The following is a 26,008-nucleotide window of genomic DNA, read 5'->3' on the forward strand; positions in this document are numbered from 1 at the left end:
TAAATGTAAATGATTAATTGAACAAAGCAGATGAGATATAAGACAAAAACTACAGATATGTAGACTTCACAAGTATTGCACACATCACATCACATACAGGTGAAACTCGAAAAATTAGAATATCGTGCTAAAGTTCATTAATTTCAGTAATTCAACTTAAAAGGTGAAACTAATATATTATATAGACTCAATACAAGCAAAGTAAGATATTTCAAGCCTTTATTTGATATAATTTTGATGATTATGGCTTACAGCTTATGAAAACCCCAAATTCAGAATCTCAGAAAATTAGAATATTACATGAAATCAATAAAAAAAAAGGATTTTAAATACAGAAATGTCGGCCCTCTGAAAAGTATAATCATGCATATGTACTCAGTACTTGGTTTGGAACCCTTTTACATTAATTACTGCCTCAATGTGGCGTGGCATGGATGCTATCAGCCTGTGGCACTGCTGAGGTGTTATGGAAGACCAAGATGCTTCAATAGCAGCCTTCAGCTCTTCTGCATTGTTTGGTCTCATGTCTCTCATCTTTCTCTTGGCAATGCCCCATAGATTCTCTATGGGGTTCAGGTCAGGCGAGTTTGCTGGCCAATCAAGCACAGTAATACCATGGTCATTGAACCAGGTTTTGGTACTTTTGGCAGTGTCAAGTGTCAGTGTACTTTTGCTGGCCAAGTCCTGCTGGAAAATGAAGTCAGCATCTCCATAAAGCTTGTCTGCTGAAGGGAGCATGAAGTGCTCTAAAATGTCCCGGTAGACGGCTGCGTTGACTCTGGACTTAATAAAGCACAGTGGACCAACACCAGCCGTTGACATGGCTCCCCAAACCAACACAGACTGTAGAAACTTCACACTGGACTTCAAGCATCTTGGATTGTGTGCCTCTCCATTCTTCCTCCAGACTCTGGGACCTTGGTTTCCAAATGAGATGCAAAATTTGCTCTCATCAGAAAAGAGGACTTTGGACCACTGAGCAACAGACCAGTTCTTTTTTTCTTTAGCCCAGGTAAGACGTTTGACATTTGAAGCCCATGTCCAGGACCCGTCTGTGTGTGGTGGCTCTTGATGCAGTAACTCCAGCCTCAGTCCACTCCTTGTGAAGCTTCCCCACACATTTGAATGGCCTTTTCCTGACAATCCTCTCCAGGCTACGGTCATCCCTGCTGCTTGTGCACCTTTTTCTTCCACACTTTTCCCTTCCACTTAACTTTCTATTAATGTGCTTTGATACAGCACTTTGAGAACATCCAACTTCTTTTGCAATTACCTTTTGAGGCTTTCCCTCCTTGTGGAGGGTGTCAATGATGGTTTTCTGCACAACTGTCAGGTCAGCAGTCTTCCCCATGATTGTGAATTCAACTGAACCAGACTGAGAGACCATTTAAAGGCTCAGGAACCCTTTGCAGGTGTTTAGCTGATTAGAGTGTGACACTTTGAGCCTATAATACTGAACCTTTTCACAATATTCTAATTTTCTGAGATTATGAATTTGGGGTTTTCATAAGCTGTAAGCCATAATCATCAAAATTATATCAAATAAAGGCTTGAAATATCTTAGTTTGCTTGTAATGAGTCTATATAATATATTAGTTTCACCTTTTAAGTTGAATTACTGAAATTAATGAACCTTTGCACGATATTCTAATTTTTCGAGTTTCACCTGTATTCTTTCTCCTCTCCACACAGATCTCATTTAAACGTCACCACTTACTCAATAACTTGTCACAAGCTACTGTTTACACCACCCACACACACTCAAGTGTGCAAAAACACCAAACAGATTTTAAACAAGCCAAAGTTATGAACTCATAATTATTGCATTTCCAAAAGAACCAAATTAATGTCAATATTAGGGCTGGGCGATATAATGATATAATCAAGATAATTGTGAGTTGATCATGTGTGATAATTAATCCAAAAAAAGCTGATTTAAAGACAGATAAAAATAGTGATTCAAAACAAACCGGTGACGCGCTGATCTGTGTCCACGCGCATGGCGGCGCTCTCAGATCACTTCACGTGCATTGAGAAATCAAAGTACTGCAGGTTCAAACATTCGCGTAATTCCAAACATTAGTAACAGTTACACGCTATTATACAAATCTACAAACGCTACACAGAATAACAGAAAAGGAGGAGATTATAGTGTTTGATGAAATGCGGATCATTGTAAACTGTCAAATACACGTTGCCATTTCTGTGTCAAAATAAAAGCCCCAGGTGGAGGTGACGTAAACCAGACAAAAATATATTACCTTTGTATAACGCAAATCTAATAATCAGAATATTAATGATAATTCAACATAATATTATAATAATCAACCTGACATGTCCCACAGTAATAATTTAGTATTATGCAATTTTCAACTGGGGTTTCAAAATAAGTGCAGTAAAGCAGCTTTGCACACCTTATTCATTCACAAAAATGTATTAGTAAAAACATTAAGGATATTCAAGATATATATATCTTGCATATCGTCAATACGCTGAAATATATCAAGATATCATTTAAGACATATCGCCCAGTCCTAATCAATATCTTCCTAAAAGTTAAAAACAATTTTGCCTTCAAGTGTTGACAGATGTAAATCAAAGCCACAATGGTGGATGAGCCCAAACATGTTCTGCAAATTCAAATATAACTGACCAGCTGACTGTTTCAACAACTCCAAACATCCTTGAAAAGTGGTACAGAAACAAACTCGACACAAATCATTTTTACAGTGAACAGCTGCTCTGGATAAAATTGTATCCCAAATGCATAGCCTAAATGTAAACTTATCAGACGGTATCATTGTACTTTGATAAACACCATGATTCTCAATGATTGCTTACTAGAAGTACCATCATATTTACATAGTAGTACTATACGTGTATACAAAACATTAAGCACTACAATATGAATTTGTAATCTGGCATCGTTTCAAATAGTCCTCTGGAGTTCAGATTAAAACACAACAAAGTGCCAAAACGTTGATAACACACTGCATCTTAAGTTCGACCTAAATAAACATTGAATTTCAGAGTTTACTTCCTAAAATCATGAACAATGTCTGTTTCGAGCCACAAGGGGTCTGCCTAAAATGAGTTTATCCCGTCCCCCAACACTAGTTTGTTTTATTGTTAAAAAGATACAGAGGACGAGGTGTTTTTAATCTGACAATAGGTGTCAAACGCGCTTTTGTTTTGGTGTTTTAATCGGCCAATCGTTGCGCGCGACAGCATGGCGCGCTCCGGTTGTTCTCGAGCGCAACAAACACACACAGAGCTAGCAACAAAATATCGCTCGATTCGTTTCAGAGAATCGGTTCATTCGAGCGGTTAACTTCAGTTATTCGATTCACTCGATCAATGACTCAAAATATTCCCAGTATTTTTTATTTATCTTTTTGTAGCGTAACAAATATTTAGTTAACTACTGCCGTTTGCACTTTTTTTTCTATTATTTAAGATCATAGTTGTACCTGTATTTCCCGTAGATGTATGCATTCCAGTTTAATGTTGTCGCACTAATTGTTGCTTTCGTAGCATTTTCCAACCTTCCTGATGACAAATGATCAAAAACTGCCTTATCTTTAGTACCTGGTTTGACCGTTAACTTCATAACAAACTAACAACATACGAACACTTTGCGAGTCGGTTCGCATGAATCGTTTAAAAGAACCGGCTCAACAGAACAATTCATTCGCGAATCGGACATCAATACAACAAAAGACAACTTGGGGGCACTGAGTGCATTAAACCTGTAAACTGTCTTTGGTAAAGTCATGCTATTATCAGTGTTAAAACATAAAACTAAACGACACGCCATGATTAAGGACAGTCGTGTCGATATAATGTATTTTATGCATCGTCAAGTGTCACTCAAGGCGCAATTTGTGAACAATAGAGGTGGACATCCATTCATCCATCCATCCATATATACATATCTATACATCTATCCATCTCCAAGAGGCCAGAGTGAGCAGCTCGCTAACCGGCTGGCGAAGAGAATAAGGAGCCGGTGTCTCTCTCTTCCTTACACGGCTGTTGTGCTCGTCCAAGTTTGGGTTGTTCCTCTGAGACGACCGCGTCCGGCCCGAGATGAAGGGACTATTTACCTTGTGCTCCGAGCTCTTTCTAGTGTTCACCATGATTGCTGTCTGTCCCCGCTGATAAACGGGTAATGTCCTTTAGTTATCAGCTGCCTTCGTTATGACTGTGTCTCAGCTAGTTGAGAGCCGAGGCGCCATTTCTCTTTCTTTCTCTCTCTCTCTCCCTCTACTGTCAGCTAGCCGAAACTCTCCGGCGAGCCACTTCCGCTACAGACGAGCGTGAGCGCGCGCTTGTATGAATTTGGCGCCACAGAAATTTGAAAATAGATTTTAATTTGTGCACGCGTATTGCTAAAGTGAAATTCTAATTTTCAGGGTTGTAAATTGTTTTGTGTTTGTCGACATTAATAATGTTTGCATGGTTAAAATGTCATCACCAACATAAGCAATTCCAGTTATTTCTTATAAAATACACTCATGGCTCTATATATAATAAACACCAGTTCTTATAGCAAACTTCCAAGGTTAAATAAACGTTTGTCTTTATACTATTTGGTGTGCTAACAAAGGATACCAGAAGTACTATGATAATACACGTTAACATGGTAAAATCATGTTTTTGGATATAGTAAAACCATGACATACATTAAAGTAAATACTATACTGGGGGGAGGGCTGGGTAGCTCAGGAAGTTTTGATGCTGACTACCAAACCTGGGGTCACAAGCTCGAATCCAAGGTGTGCTAAGTGACTCCAGCCAGCTCTCCTAAGCAACCAGTTTGTCTTAGGTGGGGTAGAGTCACAAGGGTTAATCTTGTGGTTGCAATAATGTGGTTCTTGCTCTCGATGGGGCGAGTGGTGAGTTGTACATGGAGAATAGCGTGAAGCCTCCACACGCACTATGTCTCCGCAGTAACAAGCTCAACAAGTCAGATAAGATACACGGATTGACGTCTTAGATGAGGATGCATCTGAGATTCATCTGAGACCCGGATTGAGGCGAGTCACTACACGCCACAACGTATTGGGAATTGGGCATTCCAAATTGGGGAGAAAATGGGAGGAAAGAAAAGTAAATACTATATGAAATCATTCAGTAGACTACCTATTAAATTACCATATTACAATCTGATATCATATTGGGTGTTGCAAAAGTCAAATGCACAAATGAATAATGCATTTTAGCTGTTTTTGTATTCTTTTGATTCTATTTACACCATTGTTGCCAACAGTAATTGTACAGTATGTTTCATTACATTTTGTTTCACAATTACATTAGATTTTCAATTGGTGAAGGCAGGGTTTTCCTAATATTAGGAGAACAAAATATAAGTCAAATTGCCAAGGTAACAATATGTTGAATTTTTATATTGTTTGGCAGGGTTGGGGAGTAACAGAATACATGTAACGTGATATCGTATTTAAAATACAAACTATTACTAACTATATTCCACTACAATTGCATTTTAAATGGTTGGTAACTAGAATACAGTTATATTCCAAATTAATTTTGATTACTGGAGAGATTACTTTATTTATTTCATGTAGTATTTAGTTTCTTTAATTGAAAAACCATTCATCCGTATACATTATGTGATCAGAAGAAGATGGGGTTATGTACAATGTGGGGATTTGAAGCAAGTTTGGAGCAGCAGAAGTGTGAAATTGTCATGTGAACATTTAGCTTTATGCTAAGCTAAAATGCTATTTCTAGGCTTTTTACATTCACCTGTTACCAGGCACGATTAAAAGAAATATAAAGAAAATCTGCAATAGATCATATTTATTTCTCGTTAGACATTTGATATTAGGGCATTGCTGTATTGTAAAAATCTTAATATTGATGAGAATTGTTTTTGATTTGTTTTTCCTGTAAAAATATCAGAAAATCCTTATAGCATGATACATTTGCTTTATATTGTTTTAGAAGCAACACTGCATAAGATATTTAGACTTTTTTCAGAGAATGTATACTGTCCTGCAGTATACATTAGCTTGTTATTAACTTATTTATAGTCAAAACAATAAAAAAATATATGCCAGTGCTGAAGAACTAATCCAACATATTTAGATTAAGTTATTGTCCTTGAGTAATCTAGGGGAATATGTTACAAATGAAAATACATTTTAAAAGTATCCCTCCCAACACTGTTGTTTGTTATATTTGTATTTGCTGCAGGAGCGGTTAATACATTTATTTCAATACATATTATTTATTAATATGTTTTTTTTTATCCCAAACATATATATGCTTGCATCATTATTCTTATATCAAATGTCATGCGTATAAAGAATATGTCTCTTAAATGGTTTCAGCAGAGAATGTCAAGAAATGTATTTGATTTCCAACTTGAAACAGATGTTTTGTCTTTGATTATGATATTTCACCAATTAGGAATAATCAGTAAATGCCGTATTTATACAATGCTCCAATATAAACTAAAATAAAAGATTGTTGAGGCTAATCTTATTTGCAATTACTTACACATCTGAAACAACAGTATGACTGACAAAAGTAATTAGTCCTTTTCACATATGTAGTAATGTGCAGTGCTGAGTTTAAAACATTGTACAAAAGCAATTCACGAAAATAAATGTAACTTTACTGCACTAATGCAATTGGTTCTTCCGTGTAATTATGGTTGGTGGCTAGTAGGTATGTATGTGCAAGCCACCTGACCCTCACCCCATTCCATTCAACAAAAATGTGAAAATGTGTTAAACTTATGTCGGCTGTAGGCTGATTTAGATTTTATATATATATATAAGAATTACAGGGATCATTCATTTTGAACCATTTGCTGCCTTTACATGGCTAAATGTAATCATGTAATCCATAAAAAGTAACTGTTATGTTATGAGTGTTTTTAAATGTAACCTAATCTAATTATAAGCAATTTCTTTAATTTGACTGTGTAATCCAGATTATATGTAATCATTTACTACCCAGCACTGACAATGTTTAATGTGTTTTATAGTATTTCAATTTGATGAAGTGTGTTATTTCTGTGCCACTAGCTGCACCACAAGGAATTTCAAAAACAATAATAATTTTCAACAGGTTTCCACATACACTCTCCTCATCTTCTATTGGTCGGTCAAAGAGATAGCCCCACCCCAAACTTGCGTCATTGGTTGACAGCCGGATACAACATTTTATGATTGGCTAACATGTGCAGGCAGGCCTCTCAGATTCCTTTTTTATTTTTTGCTGTTTACTTGCCTGTGGTTCTCAGTCTCTAAAAGACAAGTGTAATTTCTCAGGACAGACACATATTTCAGTGATGTCTGGAAGCACTGCTTCCATCAGGCAGGCGGTATCGCAGCATCAGGACCCACACTAGCCGGCTACATGACAGCTTCTTCCCCCAAGCAATCAGACTTTTGAACACTTGATCTATCAGGATCAATAATTTGCACTGCACTTTATTAATCTATAATCTCACACTGGACTGTCAAATATATTCTCCCCAATTCAACTACTGTATATATATTTTATATACCCTCACCCTTATTTTTTATTTTTATTGAATGTGTATTCTATATTGTGTGTATTGTTTATTGTACATTGTATATTGTGTTGTGTAAGTATGTGTACATTTGTTACGTAAATTGTGTTGTGTAAATATGTTGTTTATTGTAAATGGTACTGCTATGTTATTCGGAACTGCACACAAGTCTTTCACCTACTGTTGCACTTGTGTACACAGTAGTGTGACAATAAAGTGATTTGATTGATTTGATTTGATTTTATATTTGAGTAATCTAATTAAATGTGTTCAGTTTTACAAATCATTATACTCATATTATAAGATATATACTAGATGGAGAGATAACCAAGATAATTTGGGTTTGAGTGACATCATAACAACGTATGCACATCTTTATGACAGGCAACTGTGACGTCACAGGAATGGTGGTCTGGTGTAGCGAAAGGAGCGGCATGACACTGTTAGAAACTAATGAGCAGAAGATACCGTTCTACGACGCAATTGAAGCCTTGCACTGGTAACAATCTACAATTTTATGATCGGTATTATTATTATCTGGGCTCCAGTAGCGATTTGTTGTGGTTTATAGCTCTTGTTTGCTGTCATAGCTCTGCAATGCGCTTGCGTGGTCCCGCACACTCCTTACGTAATTTTGGCGCACTGCTTTCATTTAGGATGCGATTTTGGCCTTTTCGGTCTAGTGAATATGAATTGGGACCTCGATTAAACTGAGATAGGTCTAACTGCAGAACCGCAGTACGTTATTATTGATTAAACTTGGAAACCATGCATTTGGGTGGCATTTCGGATTTTGACCTTAAGACGTTTAATTTCTGAGGATAAAAATAGTCACTCGGTTGATGCCGTCACCTAATTTCATTGTATTGTGACGTCATGAATATCAACGAGTTGTACAGTGACAAAATATTTGATATCAGTTTAATATTTGTAATTTCTCTTTGCTCTTGGTTTACTAACAAAAGTACCATGGTCATTTAAAACAACAACAACAATGCCATGGTATTTTTTGGAGAACCATTTAAATGCCATGTTACATGAAAATGGATATCACGGACGGTATACCGTCTAATACCATAATTGTTCCATGGTACTGTTACAGTAGATTTATGTTTACATTGTTGTTGTTTTAATAATTATTCCTTTATTTTGATATATTTTAAATATTATTCCATTCAGTAAAGAGCTATACAGAAAGCACATTTGATGATATCAGCCATTTTTGGTAAGTTAAAACATAATTTTGCCCAGATTTGCTGGGCTGATATTAAAGCAGAATTGTTTGGGGTCTTTCTGCACCTATCAATCACAATGTTGAAAGTCTTATAGGAGCTCCATTAATTATTGAAGCAGCACTGATGCAGTGGTTACTTGTAGCTGTGTATGCCATCATAACTTATATATTTTTTTTGCAAGATGGACAACAGAAAGCGTCATGATAAAAGATATTGAATCAAGAGAGAAAGTTCAAGATGACACATGGTAAGCCTTAAAACATTAACATGCAAGTAGCATTATTTGGGGTAATTGGTAATCTAAACTGATGCACTTTTGTTGCCTACATGAGCTCTTAGGTGTGAAGGGGCACAAAATGATGATGAAGAGGAGGAGGATGAGGAAGCCAGCCCTATTAGATCTAGTTTCTCAGTCGAGGATTTGCTCGATGAGGTGGAGAAGATCAGCAGTGTTGCCAGTAGCGGCAAAAAGGTCAGACAATTCATGTAAACATTTTGCGGGAAATTGCATTAAAAAAAGTTGCTACTGCATTAAGTGCCTTTTGATATATAGCTAAAAAAAGGATGTTGTTAATGTCTCAATTATTTATCCTAGACACCAATGAGATTAAATGGAGAGCAAATGGGGACTTTTGCTTAAGTCTCTTGCTTCTCAGAACTTTCTTCTGAGAAATAGACTGCAGTGGCTCATCTAGATATTCAAGTAGATGTTTTTAACTGTGCTCAGATTTGCCAAGATAGAGTTTTTCAGCTGAAGTCAGAGATTTCAATATGAGCTGAACTATGATATCCATTAAGGATGTCCTGATACTATTTTTCATACGGATGAAGTACTGTATGAGTACCGATACCTGTTTTTTGTTTTGTCTTATTTTTTTTCAATTTCATGTTCAACATTTTATTCAAATTGTATCATCAAAATAGGGTCTAAATTAATTAATTCATTAAAACTGTAATCAATTTCAAATAAAAAGTTATTTTTTTTTATTTTTCCATTTAAATTGTGTTTTTATTTTGGTGGAAGCTTTTATTTTGAAGCTCTTTCCGTTTCTGTTTGTTTTTGACAATAGCTTCTCACCTCCGAAAAGTAGGTTGCTACGTGACCCAGTATGATTATTAAACTGCAAAAGGCTGCTATTTAATTAAATTAATATAGTCTGTATGTGCTGCGTTCTACACAGTGAATTAGCACTCAGCTCGCTGTCAACTGCTACAAATGGTGCGCGATGCTCGTGATGGTGTATTAGAGCTTCTTGGTATGAGTAGCTGGCTTCACATGTACATTCAAAGGTTCTTAAAACAAGATCTATTTACTTTAAAGAATGCAGCACGTGCAAACCATACATTTATAGCCTTTGCGGTTTAATAATCCCTCTAGAACATAACGTGATTTTATTTTGGCTGCTTAGTGTTTATGCAATGACAATCGTATGTCAGATGGTATCGGTTTTTGGTATTGGAGCATTTTTACGAGCACGAGTACTACAAGTACATGTAGTATCGGACCCCATTCCTTTACCAGTATCAGTATCAGGTCATCCCTTATATCCACATTCATTTTGTATCTCTATACTCTTACTTCATGTGCCATTTAAATAAAACAGAGCCCAACTATGACTCATGAACTATGAAAAAGCTACCTCTGAGCAATAAAACTAATTATGACAATTTAACTGAATCTGAATAAAACCCCAAAACATACAAACCAATAAACAGGGCATCAGTGTGTTTTTGCTAAATCTTTGTTTTTAAAGTGTTTTTTTTTTTTTGGCTGATCTGGTTGATCCTGTTACAGGTGGAGATTGTAGTGAGACTGTGGAAAAATGGCTTCACAGTAAATGATGAAGATTTACGTAGTTACTCTCTGGAGGAAAACCAAGAATTCTTGGAGGCAATTAAAAGAGGGTGAGTATTATCACAGTAACTAGCAGTATTATAGCATTCAAATGCCAGTGCTTAAATTACATGAAAAGAGAGCAAACATGGTGAATTCTTGCTTGTGTCAAACTATTAGCATGTTTTATTCTTTGTTATTACTATTATTATTACTACATATGGATAATGAGAGAATGAAAGCAGTCATTTTCTTAGTTTGTTGTGATTTTAGGTTTGTACTGTTGTTAAATCTACAACCTTCTGCTTAAAGGGAGCTTCCGCTGGAACTAGAAGGAAGAGCCGAAGATGAAGAACTAGAAGTCAATGTGGAGGACATGAAAGATGAAGTTTATGTCCCAAAGAAAAAGGCCTTCCACCCATTTACTGGCAGAGGTTACAGACTAGGAAGGTAATGCCTCCTTACCTATAATTCTTTGAATTGGAGGATTTGAACAGGGTCTTTATGATGTGAGACAAAGCCTATATTTTAAGTACATTACAGTTTTTCACAATCGCTTTGGCTCATATTTTGAAACAGTCTTAACATTCTCTAAACGGCACACCCTGTTATCTAACATTTGCACGTGATTTGGACAAGAGTGGCTAGAGTATTTAATTCGTACATTTATTTAAATGTTGCCTCAAGCAAATTGCTGAACCCCAAATTATGTATCAACAAGTCCCCTTTCTGTTGGTCAGAGTGGATTGTGAAGGGGTTACTGTACTCGGTGACCTGTATTGAGTGTTGAGATTTTTTGAGAATTTGGGTCATCATTTTGGGATTCCCAGATCTCAGTTTTATAGGTATTTACAGCTGCGTGCGCTACATGCTCTTTAATGTTTTTGCGAGTGGCACACACACCCCTAGAGCAGCAGATGCTTTGGGAGAGGTGATAACAGCTTTTGGAAAAGGTCATGATGCATCAGTATATTACTCCCTGCTAATTCAGAGTCTGGGGAATGACGCTTTAAATTCTATCAAGAGATTATGGGAGAGATTATCTTTTTTTTTTTTATTTATTATTATTTTATGTGACAACAGGGGTGCTGTTTGGGGAGGGATGTTAGTGAGGGTTAAAAGTTAAATGTTGATTCGGTGTGTATGTGTTGCTATAAAAAGGAATGTCAGTTTTGTCTAGCTGAAAGCTATTGTGTGTCACACTGAGCTTTTTAGATACCGATTTTCAGCAGTAGGTAGTTTATTGGGAAAAGTAAATATTGTACAATACTGTAGTACACAGAAAAAGGATATGCACATTTGTATGTATACAGTAAATAAATGTTTGTAGAAATGTGTTACATGTAAACAGAAAATTCACATTTGCATGTACATTTTTACACATTTCTTACATGTAAAGTCATATATAGTGAACAGAAAATTGCCACAAAATGCCATCATGCAACAACAACAACAAAAATGCAACAGTGAAAAAACCTGCGGTAGTTCTGTACAAAAAACTATAAATTGTACCTCCACACATTACGTAACACAACAAGTTCCCATCTTCTTGATGCAGCATCACAAACATTCCATGTCATAGATATTTATAGAATATGCCTGTATGTCCAACAGATTTTGCTAATTGAATGGATCATTTTGCTATGTGATGACTCACACGATGAAAGAATGTTTAGAAGTTGTGAAGAGTATGATAGTTTCACTGAGAATCAACTCATCAGTTTTGATCAGCAAGCCATGTGCATTTAGTTATTGTGCAAATTGTAGACAATTTGTCTTACTCTTTCGCACACGTGCCAAAACACGTGCATTTTGCTTAAATGAATAAGAAATTCAAATCTGGTGTCAACAAGAAACAATTGTTCAGAGATTCTCATTTGAGAATTGAGCCAAAGCGATTGAGAAAAACTGTAATAATATATACTTTTAGCTTCTCTCAGCTTACCCATGCAATTAATTGTTTAGAAACAAGTGTGAATGATTGTTTTTATGAACTATTCCTTTAGGCATTGAAATGGCAGGTAACGTTCCACAAACATCCACTAGGCGTCCTTGCAACTTTTCCCACCATTGTGAAGTGTTGACTCAGTAATAGTGGTGCACCGATCAATCAGCCACAGATCTAAATTGACCGATCTTCATCATAAGTCTGTGATCGGCCAATTGTGCATCGAATCAGGGCCAATCTTTTTTTGCAGCTTGCAGGGAATCACACATTGCACTGCTACTCTAATGAGTAATGAGTGCTTTCTCAGCCCTTGATGCATGACAGTTTGGCCTCTGGAGGGTGAATTGTTGGCTATTCTAAGAATTCACGAATTTAAACTTTCAGACATGCTGTTATTCAGATGAATATTCAGGTTTGTTTTTAAAAATGTGTAAGAATTACATGTGCATGAATATTAAGTTGTCCGTTTTCTAGTCATTACAGTAGTAATTCTGACTCGCTGCACTGTGTTCACAGAGAGGATAAAGAGACAGCAAACGGGTATAAAAAACTAATTAAACAACAAATAAACATGCGTATACAAATCTGAGTATATGTGATGTAACGTGAGTCTTGACAATCGGACGTGCTGAGCGATAGAGACTGTTTGAGCGATCATGAGCACTTTCAGCTTCACTCCCTTCAATAGTGTGCTCTCCGTGTGCTCCCAATATCTCATCAGTCACTCATCTCAGTGCTATTCTGTGAGGATTAATGTTGGTCACATTACCACTAATCACAGTAATTACATATTTGCCATAACGGCACCGTGTCTTCACGCATTTGCTAAATAATTAGTGATCTGTGTTACAGCGAAATGCCAAACATGTTAAACAAATCATAGATATTAATGATTTCTCACTGGAGCAGTTTTAGAGCTTGTGATGGATATATTATTTATTATTTTTGAACTCTGCTGTGTGTGTGATGCTCTCATGATTTTGGTTGCCTGTATGTCACAATGACCTTTTGCTATTGACAACAGAACTATTCATCCATCCATCCATCCATCTTCAACCACTTATCCGAAGTTAGGTCGCGGGGGCAGCTGCTCCAGCAGGGGGCCCCAAACTTCCATATCCCAAGCCACATTTTCCAGCTCTGACTGGGGGACCCCGAGGCGTTCCCAGGCCAGTGTGGAGATGTAATCTCTCCACCTAATCCTGGGTCTTCTCCGAGGCCTCTTCCCAGCTGGACGTGCCTGAAACACCTCCCTAGGGAGGCGGCTAGGGGGCATCCTTACCAGATGCCCAAACCACCCCAACTGACTCCTTTCGACGCAAAGGAGCAGCGGCTCTACTCCGAGCTCCTCACGGATGACTGAGCTCCTCACCCTATCTCTAAGGGAGAAGCCCGCCACCCTTCTGAGGTAGCCCATTTCGGCCGCTTGTACTCGCGACCTAGTTCTTTCGGTCATGACCCAGCTTTCATGACCATAGGTGAGGGTAGGAACAAAAATTGACCGGTAGATCAAGAGCTTTGGCTTCCGGCTCAGCTCTCTTTTCATGACAACGGTGCGATAGAGCGAGTGCAATACCGCCCCCGCTGCCCCTATTCTCCGGCCAACCTCCCGCTCCATTGTCCCCTCACTCGTGAGCAAGACCCTGAGGTACTTGAACCATAACATTAATTAATTAAATTACAGTTGTTTATTGTTAGTTCATAGAGCATTAATGAATTAATTCAACTTTTTATTTAACAAATGTAATAGTATATGTTATAACTCACATTAAGTTTATTAGTTCATGTTAACCACAGAATGTTTTTTGGGGATTTTTCTCCCCAATTTGGAATGCCCAATTCCCAATGTGCTCTAAGCCCTCATGGTGGTGTAGTGACGCAATCTGGGTGGTGGAGGACGAATCTAAGTTGCCTCCAGGTCTGAGGCTGTCAGTCCACACATCTTATGACGTGGCTTGTTGAGCGTGTTACTGCAGAGACATAGCACATGTGGAAGCTTCACGCTATTCTCTGTGGCATCCACGCACAACTCGCCACGTGCCCCACCGAGAGCGAGAACCACAATATAGCCACCATGAGGAGGTTACCCCCTGTGACTCTACCCTCCCTAGCAGCCGGGCCAATTTGGTTGCTTAGGAGACCTGGCTGGATTCACTCAGCACACACTGGATTCGAACTCACGACTCCAGGGTCTGAGATCGGCAAATCTGAGATCGGCATGACAAATCTGAGATCGGCATTGGCCTCAAATTTCCTGGTCGGTGCACCGCTACAAGTCTCTAAATGTATTGTGGATTATCCAGATGTTAATGCTCATTAGTTAACCCCCTTATCCCATATCAAATCTGCTGACACACACATAATATCAGTGCATCAGTTAAAAGTGACAAAAACCTAGTTTTGTGCAATGCAGTAGCCTTTTGTAATGTATGAAATGTTGAAGTCATGTCCTCTCCAGTGTGGCCCCACGAGTGGTTGCGAGGTCTCGCTCAATACACGAGGACTGTTCAGGTCCTCATCTCCCGGCGGTGGAGCTGAATGAGGACCTTCCTGTGACCTCTCTTCAGATCTGGCTGGCTGATGGTCACCGTCTCGTACAGAGGTTTAATTTATCCCATCGGTGAGTATCATATAATATTAAAGGGCATAATAGTAGTCTTAAAGAGTGCATCTTATGGATGCTTTATATATATATATATATATATGTATGTGATGTATGTGTGTGTGTGTGTGTATGTGTGTATAAGCCTATATTTAGGATCATTTTGCATTGTGACTTTTTTATGATATCTTTTGTGAAAGTAATCACCCCCCCCCCATCTGTATTATCATAATGCGTCCAGACATTTTACTATTGAAATTCCCCGTATTCTCAATAATAATTTGTATTAGATTCTTATTACTGTAATACACATTTTTACAATGCATTTAGTTTTAAATTAACATAAATAAAAGGAATTACTGAAATTAGAAAATTCATAATTTATAGTTCAAAATACCTAATGGTTCTATAATACACTGTAACAAGAACTATGTGATATCTACTAACTAAAGTTAAAATATTCCACAAAATATTTTTGAGTACTTTTTATGCCTTATTTTCTTTTTATGAAATCTCCTCAAATAAATAATGTAAACAGACATGATGATCAGCTTAAAAAATGTGTTCATTATACTAATAATATTAAGTAAAAAATATATATATATATATAAAAAAAAAAAAAAAAAGAGAAATGTCTTAAAATGATTGCCTGTATATTTTCAGAAACGGAGGGCATGGAAGCATTTTTTGGTGTTTATGTTGCCCCCCCAAATCATCAGCTTGGGGTCAAAAGTTATATAACTTTCCATGTAACCTATATATCGTGCAATATCCTTTTATAAACTGAGCATAGATACAATTTCGGGCCTTGGACATTTTTATGTTTTAATTTGTAGATTGTATTGACTGATTGTATTGGCCCTGTGCTTAAAAGCTCTTACATAATTCTTATTCATCATTTATGTAATATGAGCTCGCAAGGTAAAATGGAAGAACCATAAGTCTTAACTTTGCTGCAGATCAAATCAGATTACACTGGATTTATGCATTTGTCACAACATGTAAGGATTGGAGGCATGTGACTTTAACATGATTGCTGAGGGCTACCACAGCAAAGAAGATGCATTCATATTGTGTTTTATTTCATTGGTCCAGGATCAGCGATGTGCAAGATTTTGTGGAGCAGGCCCAGACAACGAATGATCCGTTCATCCTGACTACATCCCTGCCCTTCCGCGAGCTAAGAGATGAGGGCCAGAGTTTGGAGGAAGCCGACCTATCAAATGCTGTCATTGTTCAAAGGCCGATCAACTCACAAGCTCCGTTTGGTCACTCTTGACTGTTTCTGTTCGCACCAGAGACACAAATCTATTGGTTTAATCTTACCTATGGGCAACATTACTAGAAAGGCTTCTGTGTTTCTCCTTGTAGTTGGGTGATTCTTCAATATGGGGAACTTTTCTGTCCATTGGGATGATTTTAAATGAAAAATAAAATGAATAATAATTATTGTATTTAAATATAGTTTATAATGGTTTTAAACGTTATTGTGCCTGTTTAATCACTTTAAAAGCAAAGTTCAGGGTTCAATACAAATTAAGCTCAATCTACAGCATTTGTAGCATAATGTTGATTACCACCGAAAATAATTTCGACTCGTCCCTCATTTATAAACAAAAAAAAGAAGCAAAAATCAGGATAGCAGGAAGGCACTTGCAATGTAACTGAATGAGGCTAGTCCATTAACATTAAAGTTTGTATTGTTTGAAAAGTATACCCACAAGACATTATATGTGTTAACATAATTTACAGTAAGTGTGATGTATAATATCTTACAGGGTTCACTGGCATTGCGTTGTCATGGCAACAAAGTTGCAATATTGTATATAATTTGACCCTTTGGTAGCAATTTTGAACGAATTCATTAAAAATGTAATTAATTTGATAACATGTATAATGTTTACGTTTTGTGGCTATGCTTGTGAAACTGTGTTTATTTACATTTTTATGGACTGGCCCCATTGTTTTCCATTATGCCTTACTTCTTCCAATATGCATTTATGTTTTTAAATGTTTTCTCGTATTTAATTTTTTGTGGCAATCAACATTATGTCACAAATGCTGTTGTTAGAGCTTAACTTGTCATAAACCCGGAATATTCCTTTAACATACATTTATAAAATGTTTTAAAACCAGGGTAATCTTACTTTGCACTTTTTCTTAAGAACTTAAGCATGGCTGTCCCAAAGATTGCTGTTGTTGCTACAAAATTTTACGTTTCTTTTTAATTTTATAAATTCAAATTTAAATAACTGTCTATGTTACCAATATATATATATATATATATATAATTCAAACTATCACGCATTGAAGAAGATTTCAAGCAGTCAATAGTGCCCTTATTTAAAGAATCACCCAATTACGTCCCAAATTGATCATATATTTATCTGATTTTAAAATGTCTGGGTTCTTTGGACAAGATGAGGACTTTATAAATGGCCACTCAACACTTTACAAGTGTTAGTCATATAGCTTTAACACTTGATCCAGTCATGAAGAAAGTTTCTTTGATTGTCCTGTCATATTATTCCACAGCTGGATACCTTGGCCTTTTCTGATGTAATGCACTATATGCACAAGCCAAGTCTATAAACTTCATGACTATAAATGTTTACATATAGATCAGTAAAGAGATTAGTAATATAATTTTGTGTTTTGTGTTGTACACTAATGGAACACTAATTTGTAGTCTATGCTCTTATGTCATGTTGAGTACTGTTAACTTATAAAGGTCAAATGTTTTATGCACTTTGCCTTTGAGGCTCTTTTGTTGATGACCACTTGCAATAAACCTATACAAAAGATCTGGAGATCAATTTTCTTATTCAAATGGAGAGGAATATTTGAATGTATTACAATGCACAAGTTGAATAACAAATATTAGGGGCGAACCTAGACTTTCTGACCCATATCCTGTATTTTGAGTGCACTTGGATAGGTCGTCTCAAGGAATGACCCAGTAATTCTTATAAATGATTTATAAGGGAGAAGCTTAGGGGTAGATGGTTAGTCTTTAGCCTAGTTGAAGGTTAGTGTACAGTATGTGATCTTACGTTTTTTTATTTATAAAAAAAATTTTGTCTAGATTTTCCCATAATACCTGTAATTTATTTGTTTAATTTCAAGTATTTCTACTGCCAGTCTGTCATATCGCATTCATCACAGCATAATCAAAAAAACGTTCAAGATATGAATGGATTTACTATTTCTAACCCCCACTATTGTTCCCAATAAAACTCTTTCACTATAACCATCCTCTCCATTTACATGCATTGTTTATCATTTCACAAAATTCAGGCCATCTTTACATGTAATGCCAACCATATGGTCTATTTCCTGGTACAAAGACTGTTAAGAATTTACTTTTAAGAAGAGACTTTAAAGTTTAAATTACTGTTTTGACCACATTGTGATGATGACAACATTTAAATTTACTTTTTAATTAATGGAATATACATGCAGAATTAAATGTGGGTATAAAACAGGCTGAGTGGTACAGTAAGTGCTATACATTTCACACTGTAGGCCTACATATAAAAACAGAGTTACAGTATTATTATGAGGTTATATATTGATGTCAGTAGTTAATACTTGTTTGTTTTCTTCTCATGGAAGCTAATACAATCCATCTCTTACCATCTGAAAAAAACACAACATTATTTTATGCATAAAGGAAAATTATGTCATTCCAAACTTGTTTGACTTTCTTTCATCAAACACAAAAGATGTGTTTAATTGTATATATATAAAAATGCTTTTAAAGTGAATAGTGACTGAGACTAACATTTTTGCTAGCCTCAGTCACTATTAAAATATACTATACAGTATATTTTGCTATATTTATATATATATATATATATATATATATATATATATATATATATATATATATATATATTTTGTATTTAAAGGGATAGTTCATACAAAAATGTTAATTATTTTATAGATCTGTTTCTTACCCACACCTATCATTTCAATTCTGATGATATGGATTTAACCACTGGAGACGTATGGATTACTTTTATGCTGCCTTTATGTGGTTTTTGTAGCATCAAAGTTTCGGTCACCATTCACTTGCATTGTTTGGACCTTAGATGTTCTTCAAAAAATCTTCGTCAGTGTTCTGCTGAAGAAAGAAAGTCATATACATCTGGGATGGCATGAGGGTGAGTAAATGATGAGAGAATTTAGATTTTTGGGTGAACTATCCCTTTAAATATACATATAATAAAAAATATACATTTAATTTTTTTATATATATATATATATATATATATATATATATATATATATATATATATATATATATATATATAATTCTATTTCAGTAATTCAGTTTAACTTTAAACTTTAATTTTAACTGGAAAAAAACAAAAGTTGTGATTGATGAAACATTAATTCATTAGCTCTGTTAATCTGTATATCCACTGGCCTCCTGTAGGTGGCGCGCATGCGTGTTTGTGATTACATTGATTGTGATTGCACAGTGTCCGCTGCAGTCAGTTCATCCACCGCTGCAGCAGCTGCGGACCTCATCGCATCACTCAGGTCAGATATACTCTCTCTATCTCTTATTTTACTGTCTATATCAATCTCATTTAATAATTACATTAGTAAAAACCGAGCATTAAACTGACATGGCAGTATAGCTACGATATAATATACTATATCGTATATATCAGTTATGAGCTGACATTATCCTACCCTCAGAAAATATATGTGTTGGTACCATTGTATAGTTATGGTATCCGATACTATACCATGGAACTGAATGAGTTCTATATTAATATACCAAGGTATTTAAAGGATACTCCAATGTACTCTTAGTTAATTTGTGTTAGTATACACGCATTTAAGACTGTATTGTAGTCTACATAAATATACAGGATATTCTTGAGAGACAGCTGTTAAGCATCTCTGCATGTGACCTTTGTACCTAACCCTGCCCTTTCTCGCACTGGTGCAGTATGTGAATGGAAGCAGACACAGCTGTACCCAACTCTGACAAGCCCAAAAGTTTATCTGCTGTCTCTGTACCCTGCACACCGGGTGACATGGCCAAGGGGGAGAAAGCACTGGTCACATCGGGGGATAAACTCATGATGAAGCACCCTGATCCTGCTTTCACCAAAGTACTACCACAGGTAAGGTTATGTGATGCCCATTTTCTGTCCTATGTTTACCTTTGAGTTTTGTGCATGCTGCATATTACAATGCTTTTTTAATTCAGTAATTACACAGTCTTTAGTTTGGATGCTTTTGAGATACACTGTAAAATATTTGGTAAAATACTCCTTTAATAATTTAATTAAAGCAGTAGTTCACCCAAAAAGGGAAATTCTGTAATCATTTACTCACCCTCAAGTTGTTCCAAACTATATGACTTTCTTTCACGGAATATGAAATGAGGTATTTAGAGTAGAATGTCCAAGCTGCTAATTTCCATACAATGAAAGTGAATCCATGCATCGATATACATTATGCACTGTTTTCCAAGTCTTTTGGAAAAGAGTTGCACGGATATTGTGTAAAAATTCACCTTGTGTTTGTAACGTCATTAGGATGAGTAAATAATGACAGAATTTTCATTTTTGGGGGTCAAACTTTTTAAAATATGACCAAATAAACCTGAAAGTCATATTTAAGGTCACATCAGGTATATTTAGCTTCTTAGAGCAACACCTGAAAAAATTTTTTTGTTACAGTATGTTCTCAGTTAACACTTTGTTGATGTACACTCAGTAGGGGGTGGCAGGTGCAGATATACACATCAGCCATCGATTTTTTGTTATGATACCGGTCTGAAGATTTCTGCATCTGTATGGTTATGAAAGCATGTGGAATGGCATGTTTTAATGAGTGCATGGAATGCATGCATGCATGTTTTTCAAACACACATGCCCGAAAGCTGTTTAGGCGTTGTACTGATAGGCGGACAGTGAAAGCCAAAAGTATATAGCGGCTGCATAGTTGCAAAGACGCAAACTGTATTTCTAAGTTGTATATTACAAGAGAGTTTAACTGCTGGCACCAGTTATTTGACCAAAAAAATAATAATCTGAATTGCATTCCTTTATATGCCACAGAATGATAGTGGGGTTAGAAATAGACAGATTTACACTGAGAGAATTTACATTGAAAGTAAAAGGGAAAGAATTAGAGCAACTGTGTATGAAAAGCTTTTCACGGTCAAAATGACAAGCTGTTCATACCCAGATCCATTTGTTTTGATCATCTTGTGCTCCACATAGAAACTTAATCCCTACAGAATATGAATTATTCAGTTTTCTTAGAGATGCTAGTACAGTCAGAGATGATATTATTCTGTTACTTGGACCTAGCGGTTGGTTGCAAATGTAGTTTATGATCAAATTCTTTTTTACCCCCATTAAAAATGTTATCAGCATAACAATTTGAGATAAATATTAACATGAATTTCAGAATGTCTTAGTATTTGGTATGCCCATCTTTTGCTTTAATGAGAACATGCACTCAAGCCTGCATGAACTCCACAAGTTTGTGCAAAACCTGATGATCCATGTTACCAGCATGATTTGAAAATTTTCCAAAGAGTAACTTGTGTGCTTCAATGGAAGCAATGAAATCTGACCTTTCCTACAGTACAATGGAGTTAAAATGGTCATGGTCAATGTCACACATTTGCTTACATTTGATTAGTGACATAGTAATTAGGAATGTGCATGAGTAATTGATTGTTGAAGTACTCATTCTGCACCATCTAGTCGAGTATTAAAAACACTACTTGAATATTGTAAATTGACTTTCCTTTGCATATTTGTCTGAATTATAATGCTTAATCATACTGTACTGAATCTCTCACCAAATCTCGCAGTTACAACTGAGTCCACTGGGGGGATGCTGTAGATGTGTGTCTTTGTGTGCTCTGAAATAAAGCCATGTGTGGCAATACTCAGGGCTGGACTGGTAATCTGGCATACCGTGAATTTTCCCGGTGGGCCGTCGCACTTTGGGCCCAATCAGGGGCAGACTGGCCATTGGGAGAACTGAGCTGGCCGTTGGGTCGGCCGCGAAACGGGCCGAATGGGCGGCGATAAGCTAAAATGAGCCGCCGCGTTATGCAGAACAGCAATGGCAATACTTAAAATATTTTGATTCTTATTGAATTCTACATGATTGGTTTTCGGTTCTTGTTGGAATCATGCAAACTAATTGACGAGGATCTGCTTTTATGGTGAAAAGAAAACTGTAAAGCGGTACGAGAAACTCGGAAGCTTATCAGACCAGTATGTGTGTTAAATCTCTTAACACGGGCAGAGTGCATTTTATAAAATGCCAACTTTCACCACTTGATTTTCTAAATAAGAACAGGTGAAATGAGAATAAATGTGATCCCAACCCAGCAGAAATTTACTTAAGATATTGTACACAATGTACCACTAGATCTGGAAGCAAGGTGACCTACAGCTGTGGAGAATTGTCAGGGATGAGCTGTCGTGTGATATTAAATTCAGGTCTGTGCAGTGTTGTTCTTCTGGGGTGACCCTCTGGTCAAGTAACAGGGGAAAATGGTAGTTGTCAATAATGTATGGAAAACACACTAATGGAGCTCTTGTTCTTACACGTGCTTTCACGAACAGAGAAAGATGGAGTCTCTCTTGGTGGAGGGTTTAAGAATTTAAATAGCAACTGAAGGGAATTTACTCACAGAAGTACCAGAAAGTAACATGGCACTATCTTGTTTTAATGGACATGTATCACGGTATTGTTTGACGCAAATTGGTTATCATTCAGTACCATACACATCAGAATGGGACCATGGTACCTTTTTGTTTTTTGTAAGGATTGACTCAAGGAAATGTAATGGTGAAATAGCTGTATGTAGTTTTTTGGATGTTCAGATACTTTCTTCAGCATTTTGTAGGTTGATTTATCTAAAAAGTCACTGTGGAATTTTCTAAACATTACTCTGTTTGTTTGAGTATTCTGACCAGCCAGACATACTTTTGCAGCCAATGGGGTGGATTTGGGGCGAGGCTGTTTGTGTGACCGACCAGTGGAAAACAGAGGGAGTGTTTTGAAAACCTGTTTGAAAACAATGCTTATTTTTCCACCATTCCAGGTAGTGATGCACTTCACATGTAATTACTTCTCAAACTTTACTAGTTAACACTTATTTTGTTTGTCTGGTATGCAGCTTAGTGTTGCCACCTGTCCCGGTTTTACCGGGATTGTCCTTCTTTTTAATAACCTGTCCCGGGAAATTTATCCACTCTCCCGGGACACTAAATGTCCCGGTTTTCGAAAGGCTACGTGAATATGTATATTCAACTATCTATTTTCTCTCCACTTGAAATAGCCTATGCGTTGTGCACAGAGTGGTCCGTGTCTCTGGTGTGTAGAATCCGCTATCATTGGCTCTGGGACGTGTGACGTGACGTAGGCTACGTCATCTAGCGCGTCTGTCTTCTTGGCAGCTAGCCAGTTACTACAGGCGGCAATTTGAGAAGCAGTGTGAAGAAGATTGTACGTCAACGTCGTTCGTTAGCGTTAACATGGGTGGCGAGACGGAAGACGAAGATGACAGTGTGTTCACAAAGACGGACAGGCCAGTAAAAAGAAAATGAAACATTCGACATATTTTAATAATGACTGGTTGAAAAATTACAATTACTCCACATGGCTAAAGCCAACACCAGGCTGACCCATTTTATGCTACCTGCTCCGTATGCTCAGTTAAAATTCTGGTTAAACATGAAGGCAAAACTGCTTTGGATGACCATGCTAAAACAAATAATTTTTTTAGCAAGGCAACTGAATCCACTGAGCTGTTGAAAGTAGTTGCTTTTGTTTTTTCCATACCAGTCAGTAATGCCTATGCAGAAAGAGTGTTCAGTCATATGGAGGATGTTTGGTCCGATAAAAGAAACAGACTGTTAGTTGCAATGGTGAAGTCTGAGCTTCAGGTCAGATTGAATTTCAAATTGTCATGCACTGAATTCAAGACATGCATTGAAGAACAGAAACCACTGATAGCTGCAGCAAAGGGAAACGCCAAGTATAGATGGAAGACTAGGTAAGCTAAGGCCCATTTATGTATGATTTTGTTATTCCAATGTCTGATTGAGACATACTAAATAAAAGTGGCTATAGATGTGGCTAAGGTATGGTAAATGCAAATCTAATGTCATCCCTCTACTTATTTCTTTAGCAAAGCAAAAGCAAGCACAAGCACCAGTATCTAAGCAACCAGGTAAGCTATAAGTTAAGATAAGTGAGAATACTTGAGATGTTTAAAATATTCACGACTATGCACAATCTTACTGCACAACGACCAATTGTTTCTTCTGAGTCTAATGTCTAATGGACATTTTCACTTGTGAGCAAAGCGGTGGCCGGGTCATTGATTTGTCCAGGTTTTTTATCAGACATAGGTGGCAACCCTAATGCAGCTACGTAATGCAAGTTTTTACAAACCAAAAAAATTGTTCTTTAAAGGAACATTCTGAGTTCAATAAAAGTTAATGCTCAATTGACAGTATTTGTGGGACAATGTTGATAAAAAAATAAAATAAAATAATAATAATTTTCATCCCTCTTTTTTAAATAGAGGTAACAGTGAGGCACTTTCAATGGAAGTAAATGGAGCCAATTTTTGGAGGATTTAAAGGCAGAAATTTAAAGCTTAAAATTGTATAAAGTGCTTATATAAATTTTTCTGTTAAACCTTGTGTGTTATTTAACTGTTTGAAGCTGTTTAAACCATTGTTTTACAGTTTAATGTTGATGTGTTGTCATGGCAACAAAGTTGTAAAATTGGAAATAACTTTACAAAGTTAAGGTTAGTATGCGATTTTATCACACTTAACTTGTGCTAACACGCATATTGTTTACATCTTGTGGCTATATTTTTGAAACAGTGAGTATTTTAATATTGGCCCCATTGACTTCCATAGTCCCTCGCTGTAACCCAGATTTTTGCCTTTTTAAAAGAAAAGTTTGTTTAAATTAACACAGAATATTCCTTTAAGAATGCATCAAAAAACATTTGCCTGAACGATCATGAAGAAAATATCTCTACACTTACCAGCCAAGATTTTGGGGGCAAGATGTTGTTTTCTGCACTCTCTTCACAAAAGCAATCACATTCAGATTAGAGGTAGAAGTCCAGGGTGAACTTGACCTTGCAATTGTGATGATAAAATGTGTTTTCGAATCCTGCTGGTCATAAATCCTTAAACCCTTCATTATGTCATCCAGTTTCATCCTCACTCAAACATAGAATTTTAAAATCAGCTTAGAGCGGCAACTGTGAAGCAGTAAGCTAAGCACAAATAGGTTGAATGGGAAAATGTTGGACTATGAGTGCACCTTTAATACAAAACATAACATTAGTACATAGATACAAAACATTTCCTTGCCACACCACCCCCACAACACACGCATCCAATGCAAAGCACAATCTGACTGTTCACTCAAGTTTAAAACGTTTGCAATGTTTTGCCGATAGCTTTAGCACGTTAGCCAACCTCAGTTCAACAATTGTATCTTAAACAACGTACGTATTTACACAGTGTTGAGTGATAGTGAAGCATTTAACTGACTTTTGTAAGGTGGTGTCTTCACTGAAGTTTCACTGGTTGAAACATTCTCCATTATTTACAATTGTTTTGTCAGGCCAGCAATGCAGCCAACCTTCCGCCCCTTCCGCTATACGCCAAGCCACGACCGCTGAGTGTCCAACATTCCACACTCAGTTTTGACGGTTAAAGAAGTGGATCATCTGGGTACTCGTAGTACATTGTTGCATTTTCAGTGTTAACATACTACTCCAACTACTTACACTACAAAATGACATTGA

General features: G+C 36.6%; 3 protein-coding genes across 10 annotated transcripts in view; 2 read left to right on the plus strand and 1 right to left on the minus strand.

Annotated features, from left to right (window-relative positions):
• LOC127622318 (ATPase family AAA domain-containing protein 2-like) overlaps positions 1-4,238 on the minus strand; it is a 129,058-nt gene extending 124,820 nt beyond the window's left edge. For 2 of the 4 annotated variants that reach the window (XM_052096389.1, XM_052096388.1), the window contains exon 1: positions 4,029-4,238. In XM_052096389.1, the coding sequence (XP_051952349.1) occupies positions 4,029-4,139 (111 nt within the window). In that variant the 5' untranslated portion in view covers positions 4,140-4,238. Of the gene's footprint in view, positions 1-3,983 lie in introns of all 4 variants that reach the window. The other 2 variants (XM_052096387.1, XM_052096386.1) reach the window with 1 other exon arrangement.
• A 3,701-nt stretch (positions 4,239-7,939) lies between these two features.
• On the plus strand, positions 7,940-17,971 carry LOC127622149 (UBX domain-containing protein 2A-like). Of its 4 annotated transcripts, none has more exons than XM_052096111.1 (7): positions 7,940-8,048; positions 8,966-9,031; positions 9,124-9,256; positions 10,580-10,689; positions 10,931-11,068; positions 15,025-15,186; positions 16,264-17,971. In XM_052096111.1, exons 2-7 carry the CDS (start codon positions 8,985-8,987, stop codon positions 16,445-16,447), a joined length of 774 nt encoding a protein of 257 aa, XP_051952071.1. In that variant the 5' UTR covers positions 7,940-8,048; positions 8,966-8,984; the 3' UTR covers positions 16,448-17,971. The 4 variants fall into 4 exon arrangements, with proteins under 4 accessions (XP_051952071.1, XP_051952073.1, XP_051952074.1 ...); XM_052096113.1 differs by having other exon boundaries at positions 7,969-8,048; positions 9,117-9,256; XM_052096114.1 differs by lacking the exon at positions 7,940-8,048 and adding an exon at positions 8,212-8,287 and having other exon boundaries at positions 9,117-9,256.
• Positions 17,972-19,666: 1,695 nt separating this feature from the next.
• LOC127622225 (sphingosine-1-phosphate transporter MFSD2B-like) overlaps positions 19,667-26,008 on the plus strand; it is a 29,550-nt gene continuing 23,208 nt past the window's right edge. For both annotated transcript variants that reach the window (XM_052096250.1, XM_052096251.1), the window contains exons 1-2: positions 19,667-19,716; positions 20,135-20,312. In XM_052096250.1, the coding sequence (XP_051952210.1) occupies positions 20,142-20,312 (171 nt within the window). In that variant the 5' untranslated portion in view covers positions 19,667-19,716; positions 20,135-20,141. The remainder of the gene's footprint in view (positions 19,717-20,134; positions 20,313-26,008) is intronic.

This window comes from Xyrauchen texanus, chromosome 28 (genome assembly GCF_025860055.1).
Source record: "Xyrauchen texanus isolate HMW12.3.18 chromosome 28, RBS_HiC_50CHRs, whole genome shotgun sequence".
Taxonomy (NCBI): Eukaryota; Metazoa; Chordata; class Actinopteri; order Cypriniformes; family Catostomidae; genus Xyrauchen; species Xyrauchen texanus.